Raw genomic sequence first — 9,936 nt, 5'->3', positions numbered from 1 at the left:
GATCTACTCTCATACTTCGCTAGCTCTCACCATCTTCGAAGCTGTGTGAGGTCTTGAGTCTGAGACCGTGAGGGAATTGATATTGTGTTTTACAAGTATGAGCTTGGCGCTTGAAGCTTCCATCTTCATTGCACCAGCAAGTTATTAAAGGAACACAAAGTATTGTATTGTAAAACGTCTCTCTTGATGGAGGAAACCTATAATACAAAGCCTTTTGGAAGAGAAACCGGCTCCATGTAAATCCGGTCCTCAACTGTTGTCATAGCTTAATTTCTCTCTTTTTTTGAAATATTGTTCATGCCTATCTATCTAGGTGTTATGCTTTTTGTTGCTCTCTCCATCCAAGCACTCTTGCTATGCTCGTTAGGAATCTATTCTATTGGAATGCTCACTATGTCTATGCTATTTTTCGCTACACACAAGTTACTAGACCATTAAATGTTACAACAATAGAGCCACTCACACCTTTTGACGTGGACCATTCGTTCGCATTGGCCTCTCGTTCGCATTGGCGAGGCCTGTGTTAATTAGTGTTGAGGGGGGAACAAAAGAAAAAGCTAGAGGTTGGAATACGTTTCAGTGATTCCTGCATGTGGTGTTACTATGATTTTTGTTGCCCATTGCAATTTCGTGTGAACCCAGCATTGTCTACCCAAAGATTAGTTTGTAAGATCAACGTGAATTGCCGGACCCAACCATTGAGCGGGCCCACTCGACGTGCACCCACCGCATGGAGTCGACTATCGCAAGTCTGCAGACCGACTTCTGGTCACTGGGTGGAAAGGGCGCTGCAGTCTGAACCCGCCCATAGTTCGAGATGAGATGTTTGATGCCTGTTCAGAAATATGCGTACTATGCAAGGTTATTAAGACGACGAATCGCAGTATATGAGCTTTTCGCGAAGTATGCATTTCCTTTTCTTGCAAATGTTCAAATGTAGCATTCTCTCTGAGAAACCCATGCAAAAAACAGGTCGAATCAAATTCTTAAAGCTCGTCGTTGCAGTTGAGCTATGAATAGCAGTAGAGCGCTCAGTAGCCTGAGCATGATGGATTTTTCCGTCTTTGCATGCATCAGGACTGTTTTGATCGTATATCAAACTTCTGCACAGGCAGATAGTACATATTGAGCACAACAGAAGCTGCCCTTACTGGAAATGTACAATGTACTTGGGAAGCAGCTGTTCCCCTTTTGTCACCACGTAGATGTCTTCAGAACCGCCTTTTTTATGATCTTCACCCAACTTACCACATATAGCAGTTGACAGGAGCATCATTCCACTCCCTCCAGAGTATGGGATGGAGGTATCTGGGTTTGCTGCTGTATAGACACCATGCCCATAAGCTGCCCCATATCTGATTGGCACACCATCTGTCCCTCCGACCTTAAATCCTTCCTTCACTATTTTGTCAATGCTCTCTCCGTTTGTGCCATGAAAGACAAGTATCTCATCGACCGGTTTACTTTGAAGTAAAAATTGCTGCTCTACTTTTTGATATCTATCGTACAAAACTTGGTTCCACACAAGCTCCACTTTCTTGACCTGCAATCGGTTTAGTAAATTAGAAAGCGACAATTGGGAGAATTGAACAGATTTGCGTATGAAAGCCTCCAAGGAGGCTTACTTTTTGGTTCTTGTTTGTGGACATCCTGAAAAACTGTGCTTCTGCAAATCGAAAATGCATCTCATCGATGGTGTCACCCTTGTAACCAGATGGTGAAGCATCCAGTACTCTCCTTTCAAAAGCAAGGTTTGCCTTGTTTTGTAGAGTCTGCAGGGTTAAAGCATTGTTGTCCATGTTCTTATAGTGGACTACATACTTGGGTAAAGCTTGATCTGGGTTATAAATGACATATTCATCGAACTCGGTGCCTCCCGATGCTCTGCTATTTCTCACGGAGAACACCGAGTCGTAGTTTTTCCGGACTGTTTTGTAGTCAAGATCTGGCCTTGCTGAGGTTAAGCTGCATCCCAATCTATGCATGAGTGCTTGACTTACATAGAACTCTAGCTCTACACACATTTTACGATTCTAAGCAAAGCCTAATTTTCTTGAGTGGGTATGCTGATTACTTGTGCATACCATGACAATGGAATTTCTTTTTTACTTTTCCAAGCTATGTCTGCATTCAGTGTTTGAGGCAAGCTATTTGTTGAAAGGACAGAAGTTTACCTCCATGGTCTACCAATCAGGACCTCGCAAAGGAGTAGCTTGTTGGAGCCCTTTGTGTACAGCTGCTGGGCACTCTTTGATGAATCTGTAGCAAAATAGACACCCTGCAAGAAAACAACATCGCTCTATTAGGCAGCTCATTGATTTTGACATGGGCAGGTATTTATCACTTCTTAATGTGTATATCCTGGGCAGATTTATCTTGCGTATCCCTTTTTTATAACTCACTTTGTGTTACATGTTCTTATTATTTGGAGCCGGCAGACGAAAGCCGTCAGTTGTGATGCCTTTAATGCCTTCATCATTAGTCCCATGAAAGAGGAGCTGACTTGGTTGTAGAACATCTATCAGATCTCTCTGAGCCTGTAAAAAATTCAGCTGAAGCTTTGCGTTTGTGACTTTTTCAATCTTTGTCACAATGGGCAGGATGCTGTGGGTTGGTTGAATGAACTTTTCTGTTCTGTCCTTCACCTGCCATGCGTGCATTTTGAGAAGTTAGTAAGCAGCATAAATGCGTACAATTGACTTCTGATTGCTAGTGAATTTGCAAACACAGCAACACACCATATGATACTCTGCTGCAGTTTCTCTTTCTGAGCATAGGGTTTCGAAGAAGGGTCCAACGGCAGTATCATCTCTAAGCTTCTTAATTTCTGAGTCAATAATTAACCGTTTCTCTTTTATTTGTTTCCTTATCAATTCTTTCTGTCTCTGTGCTTTTATCTTGTCAATCTCCGCACATTGTTTGCAAGGCTTTGACCCACATTTTTCACTGCATAACAAAGTGCATGGATGCTCACAGGTGAGAGTCTTCCCGCATGGAAGTCTGCACATCATTGCATGTGGGATCTTTTCAGTCACTTCCCAGCACACACATTGCTTTTTATGACCACACGAGTCGAGAGTGATCCATATTGTCTCCTTACATTTTAGGCTCGTTGCTGGCTGTGAACATAACTTGGTTGTGGAATGTTGGCATTCAGGAAAAATGTGGGAAACTTCAGCTTTGCACAGAGCATGTTCCCCATTGTGGCAGGTCCTTGTGCAAGGATGACTGCATGCCATGGTTGTGTTGCAAGGTTTAGCACATACATCAGGAGAAAATCTTACCGCCTTTTCATGGTGCAATGGGATTGGGGGATCATTAGGGTGCCTTGGACAAACTAGAGATATGTTTTCTCCAAGGCAGCTACGAGCTCTGAAACACTCATCTATAAGAGCCTTCCAATGCGGAGATGCTTGAGACAGAGTTTCAGCATTCCCGCACATGTAAAAACCGCTCCGTGCTCTGGATACTGTCACACAAAGCCTGTTCTGTGCCATGAGATGCCCTATTTTTGCATTTTCATTGGAACGGACCAGTGAGGCAATTATAATGTGATTCTCTGATCCCTGCATCACAAAAGTTTGCATTGAATATCAATTACAATGTGAGTACTTCAAAGTGCAGTACTCCATACTGTGCAGCTACTCTGCCTGAAAGTTGATGCAAGTTAGAGATCGTCAAATATCTCATTATTTCCTGTATCTTAAGCACAAATGCTGTAGCGAAAAAACTCATAATTCTTTTCCTTCTTAAGAATCCAGTTGCGAGATGATTCCATCTTTAGTGCAAGGTTTTACCAACTTCAGCATACACACTTTAGTTGCCTAGTTACAATGCTTTATACCTTGTAAGAGAAAACACCCACTCCTTATGCTGTGCTCGAGGGTTCAAAAAGGAAGTATTTCCCTATGGAACTAGTGTATCGTAAACTGAAGGGACTTTTTGCGAGGGAACTGCACTAGTTTTTATGCCATCATACTTGTCTTTACCTGGTTCTTTACATTTAAGCAAGTCTACAGCAAAATGACAACATACTTTAGCAGGATTATACCTGGAATCGATCTATTGTCTGGACATCCACAGACTCTTCCCCTTGTTTGTGCTCACTTAATAAATTCCGTATTTCTGTAACCTACATAGGCAGTAAGGTCTTTAGGAATGTAGGAAATTATTTTGTAAGGAGTTATGGCATGTATTCAACAATCAGTAAACCTGTCCGTTATATGCACAAATAACTGAAATCTCATCGTGCTTATGCCCTTCTGAAAGCAGCCACTTTATTAAAGCGATGACCATGTATGCTTCTCGCTTATTGCTGGGGCTGCGAGCAGCTTTTTCCTCAGCCGGATGATTCCAGAAGTAATATGTTGATTTCATACACTTTGCTGGTCTATTTCTTACTCCGTTGACCACGGAAAGGCTAGATCTGAGGCTGGGATAGATTGGTTTAATCATCTGGAGAAACTCTTCTCGCATTCTTGATTGTAGACCAAGAGTCTGGAAGGGTAGTTGGTTATGTGCTGCAAGCCTTTCCAGCATTGAAATTCCCAAATTATGCCTGAAATTAGAGCGGTGTCAAAAAGCACAATGAGAAGCTTAGGTCCTGTCCATTGAGCTTTGCATACCTGACCTGAAGCTGGTGACATTCAACGGATGGTCTAAGCTGCTTATGATCTCCCACTAGTATAAGGTGTTTTACGTTTGGAGAAAGCAATGCCATCAGGTGGGGCTCCAAGATCTCTGCTGCTTCTTCCACCAATACAATTGCTGGTGAAACTGTAGCCAGAATGTCCTGATTAATGGCCGCACCCTGTATGTATACAATTGATGTGGTTAGTTTATTCACTCTTTTTGGTCCTAGAATGCCATATTAAAGATTTCCGGTAATATGTTTTCTCTATTGGCTTCAATTTGGAAGTTGAACACATGATTCTTTAGTAATTTTGCCCTGGAATTAGGAATATTAATTTAGTAATTAGGTATGTCGTTGAGAAGGTAGCACATGCATTAGGTAGATGGAGCTCATTGCATGGACTACATAATTTGCTGGCTAACCTTTCATAGAAAATATATAGATTCCACCAGCCTGCAGGTTTTTGTGATTCTAAAATTTCTGAATGCAGGTTACTTGGAATTCTTAAATTTATAGAAAATTTGAATTATGTATAGCTCCTGGCTGTAAGATTCTAGTATCCGCAATGTTGGAATTGTAACCATGTATTAGTTGAAAACCATGATCAGGGTTATGTGCTGCATCGATAAGGATACGTATCCACAAGGTCCACAAGTAAACTGCCAATCAATCCAGATCTAATGCTAGATCTGGTCCTGGTTGACCACGAAGAGTACCATTCATGGGATGAGGGAACTTACTGTTGTTGTCATTCCAATAACTTTTGCTTCTCTCAGAATAGCTATTCTTCTTTGTTTGTTGATTTCAGCATTTTCAAGGCACACTTGGTCGTATTGTTCTTTTGTTTCAGCAAATTTCCTGCTACAATCATCGAGGTTTTTCTGCATAATAAGCAGTATGAGGATGCATCGATGCTCGTTTGACAGCTCCCATGGATCAGCCTCCAGAAGCCAACTATACCCGTTCAGGTCAAACTGCATAAAACATGCTGCTTGCTCACTGCTATATTGAAGGGAGAACAAGCCAAAAAAGGGAACCAAAGGCATTATATATAACAAAAGAGCACTTACGTTGACAAGTGAAAGACTCTTGAACAGCTGTGTTCTATGTTGTTGAAGGTCTGGTAATTGTAAAAAGTCTTTGAATAGCCAATTTGTGTCTTCTCTATCCTTAGATCTAGTATGGTCTACTCTCTTAATGTCATCCCAAAGGTGATGGTACTCTTCTTGCTCTTCACTGTCTTCTTGCAAATCCTGTTTCTTGATAGCTGCTCCTTTTTCTTCAATTGGATTGAGTGACATATTACTTGTGGAACTTGGCATGAAGTTAGAAAAGCAAGCCTGCATACAGTCAAATACTGCCTTTTGTGGCATCCATTTCTTTAGTATCTCGTCAAGCTGCTTCTGGGATAACTCTGGTCGGCCTTCTGCCCCGTCTGTATCACTGGGTTTCTCTTTCCTGAATTCAGAATCTTGAGACATGATCCGATCCTTTCCACCCTTCACAATAAACAACTTCTGCAGGAAGCCTTGTAAGGATGATTGTGTTGATATTGTCCTGACATCAAATATTTGACAGTTATGTAAGCTGCTTAATGCTTGCCTCAATTCCGCTTGAAGCTTCTGTAGCTTATCACAGTTGGCTATCCAGTTACTGTGCGAGAGCTTATTGTTTCCGCTATTAATCAGAAGATTCTGCAGGTTGCAAGGTGCCAGCTTGTCAGACTTACACTTTCCTCCCACACGCACAACGCTCTTTGGTGGACAAAAATCTAGGCATGACTCCAATAACTGATCAAGGGCCTTGTTCTTGTAAGTCACAATGAGCACTGGCTTTGTTGGTAGCGTATTTGCAGAGAGCAAGAGCTCTACAATTTTAAGTGAAAGAAACGTTTTCCCTGCAAGGAATAGTTGTCTATCAAAGCAAAAAAATACCCATTATTTTGAAGTCTTGGAATTTAGAATAGTTAGCTATGAAAGTTTACGAAGAGAAAAAAATTGTAAAGTTTTAGCACCTGTCCCAGGAGGGCCTTGGATCATGGCCAGCTGATGTTGGATTACGTGGTTTACTGCATCTATTTGGGTCTGGTCCAAGATAGATTTAAATCCTCGTGGTATTGGTGGCACCATTGCATGGATCCCAGCTTTGAGCTCTCCATAAGTTGAGCCGGAGTCTTTTGCACCCATGGAACTCCAGTTGAGTACTGTTGAGCCATTCAAGTAATCAGGAGGCTTCTTGGAGGGTTTTGCAAGCACAAGCTCGCAAGCAAAGGGTATCATCTCTGCATCCAATTGTTGCAGTGCTTTAAGCACAGGTTCATATGCTCTGTAGTACGCAGGAGATTCAGCAACTACCATGTTTGACGCATGCAAGATTCTTGCCCATGGCGACCCTTGTGATGATGGAGAGTCAGATGCTGGGCTGTCCTTTAGAACTTCCACAAAAAGCACTGTTTGTTTTTTTGACTTCAATTCACACCGGGCTGCTGTCGCCCAAATTGGGTTTCGGAAGCAACCTCCATTGTCACATATACAAAGGAGGCTGCCTGGAAGCGGGAGCTCTGGATGTGAGTGATTAGCCTGACCATCTGTTAGTTGGAGACCCACCACAAGGCCAGGCAAAGAATGCTCAAAATGAACCCCCATTGCAGAGACCCCGAACCAAACGGTCATGTCCCTGGGATCAAGATGGCCGCTGATGAAATCGGCTAAGCCTTTCTTGAGTGATGCAAAAGCATCCTCTCGCAAAAGCCGAAAATAGGTGCCAATATATTGTTCTGCGCTGTCATAACTTCCCTTTACTTTTGCCACGGGTAGATACAGGGCAGAGGATGCATAATCACCCATCTCTGAGTCCAGGGGAAGTAAGGACAGCTTGTCCCAACTGACTTGTAGATTGCCCACTTCCAGGCCTTTTGCATGTGCAATAGTATCTATTACTTGCATAGAAAATGAAGTTTCTTTGGTTTCTGAGAGACTGTTGTCAGCTGGTCGTTGTAGCTCCACCTGCATGTTGTTCAAAGTTTGGATGAGAAAGAAAAGAAAGGGTAGCTCTTCTGGGAGCTCTTTGAGTATTCTAAGCACTAGAGTTTGGATTGAGGCCACCAACGTTGATAATGGTTTCCCCCATTCTGATTCAAGAGCAGGCTTGAACTGCAGGTTTGCAGTTTTGAGAAAAATCCTTTGGAAGAGTGGAAGTGAAGGCTCACATTCTGTCTTCTGCAATTCCATGAGGAGTTTACAGAGTGGTGCATTTTCTGATGTCATGAATGGGCTTCGAGCCAAGAGACGGAAGAATTCCTTCGCCAGCTTCAATTTGAGTGCAGAGGACACGGTTTTCTGAAACTGATCACAGACTTCAATAGCAAGACTAAGCATGAGAAGAATCAATTTTCTATCAGGGTTGGGATGACAAAGAATTAGCAGGATTCCGTGTGGAGCTTTGACAAGTTCTTGGAGGATGGTGTCTATATGCACATCTTCGCTGCTAATTATGGAAAGTAGCACGTTCAAGTATGAGACCATATCACCCGTGCTTCGTGCTGAGCAGGCCACCAAGCCTGTGTAGATGGCGCGGGGCTTTTCAGATTGTGTATTGCAGATATACTCCAAGGTGTCACCAACTTGGAGGGTCATAAAACCAGTGTGGCAAGAGCTGTCGGGAGTATGAAGCAAAGGAACTCTGAAGTAGACATTAATAGGTTTCTCTGCTTCGTGAGGATGACTTTCAGCGCGCTTATTTGGACAGGATTTGAGAAAGTTGCCATAACCAGATAGCTGACACATGGTCGGTTCTACATTATCTGTGATGGGTGTAATAAAGCCATAGCCCGATGGTAAGTTGAGCTGACAGATGGTGCCTCGTCTGAGCCGAGGACGGGACAAGGCACTGCTGCTGGAAACTTGTGATTGCGAGGATGAAGGCCCACGTTTGGACTGAGGAGATGACATTGCAGGCTCTAGGCACGGCGATGGCGGATATATGCCAACGTCTTACTTCCTGGTAAAGGATGGCGAGCTTGCTTGAGTGAGAAGAACTTAGTCTTGGAAGTTGGAACTGTGACAGATTGCCATGATGTTCACAAGATCGTTTGGAGATGATTGTTAAGGTTCTAAATTGTGCAGAGAGAGAGAGAGAGAGAGAGAGAGGGAGACATCTATTATAGCTGAGAGGCTTCAGAGCGTGAAATTTCAGAGAGAGCGTGAAAAAGTTCACGCTCTGAAGATCTCCTTTTAAAGGTGCTAAACTAGGTGCTACACATTTTGAAAAGAAAACAAGAGAGAGAATCTTCAAATATGCTCTCAGCTTTGCGAGTCAGACTACATGGAACTGCATTACCAAAGAGAGAGAGAGAGAGAGAGAGAGAGAGAGATTGTTTTTGCATGACAACAAGCCAACCTACAACCCCGTCTTCTTGTGGTGTCGGGTTTATCCTTGCCTGTGCTCACACCTTCTTCATCTCTAGCAGTCTCTGCTCTGCTTGATGTCCTCTTGTGACGTGCTGGACAATCTACACGAACTGTTGGAGAAAGGTAGCCTTCACAAAAGCACAGAAAGGGGGAACCCAACTCGGAGAGAGAGCAACATCAATATAATGGCCTCCAGGGTGGGGGGAAGGAGCAGAAGGTAGAGAGGCCTAGGGGAGGAGGTAGAGGAGGGTTTGTTGTAGAGAAGGCAAGCAGGATATGGTGGTTCGATCTAGGAAGGGCGGTTGCAGCAAAGCCAAGAAGGCATATGTAAAATTTTCAAGGGTGAAATAACGAAAATGGCTAAGAGTCACTACTTAATGTTTGAACTTGAAACCCTACCATCGAGATACTATATCCTTTGGAAGGAGCTAGCTTGGTTGGTTGAGTATTTGTGCTTCCATGACTCGAGTCATGGGTTCAAAGGCTGCCGAGCGACCCTATGCATTCATAAGAATACTCGTATCGATTCACATGGGATGTGTGCGATTTGTTACAATATAAGATACAACATCCTTCCAAGGGGGTTTTACCTTCTAAATCACTAGTCTTCAAAAGAATTGTAGGAAATTTGAAAAAAATAGTTGTAACTCTTGTAAAATTTGTGTAGAAAGAAAAAGGGAATTTCTTCAAAAACTTCAAAATAAAAATGTACTTAAAAGTCGAGGGTTGCATACAAAAATCCTTTGTAAGCCTTAGAGGCGTTTCGCACATAGGTAGATAGAGCTATTGATCACATTAGCAATGTTGTCTCTTTGCTCGCTCGCTACGTGAACACTTCAACTTGGCAGGGTTGAAGAGAACTTTGCCAATTTTTGGCAAAGTTAAAATCCCAAG

At 42.8% G+C, this 9,936-nt stretch overlaps 1 protein-coding gene across 1 annotated transcript; it reads right to left on the bottom strand.

The window, feature by feature from the left end:
• Positions 1-292: 292 nt before the first annotated feature.
• LOC147436496 (helicase required for RNAi-mediated heterochromatin assembly 1-like) lies at positions 293-8,780 on the bottom strand. The gene is made up of 11 exons (XM_086489372.1): positions 6,648-8,780; positions 5,704-6,530; positions 5,374-5,607; positions 4,626-4,810; positions 4,213-4,558; positions 4,052-4,132; positions 2,739-3,566; positions 2,403-2,645; positions 2,175-2,278; positions 1,626-1,965; positions 293-1,543 (listed from the first exon to the last, which is right to left on the bottom strand). Exons 1-8 carry the CDS (start codon positions 8,581-8,583, stop codon positions 2,409-2,411), a joined length of 4,674 nt encoding a protein of 1,557 aa, XP_086345498.1. The 5' UTR covers positions 8,584-8,780; the 3' UTR covers positions 293-1,543; positions 1,626-1,965; positions 2,175-2,278; positions 2,403-2,408.
• Positions 8,781-9,936: the final 1,156 nt, after the last annotated feature.

This window comes from Adiantum capillus-veneris, chromosome 18 (assembly GCF_014529385.1).
Source record: "Adiantum capillus-veneris isolate H3 chromosome 18, ASM1452938v2, whole genome shotgun sequence".
Lineage (NCBI taxonomy): Eukaryota > Viridiplantae > Streptophyta > Polypodiopsida > Polypodiales > Pteridaceae > Adiantum > Adiantum capillus-veneris.
Note: the sequence above shows the minus strand (reverse complement) of the source record. Positions and strands in the feature narration are given on the sequence as shown.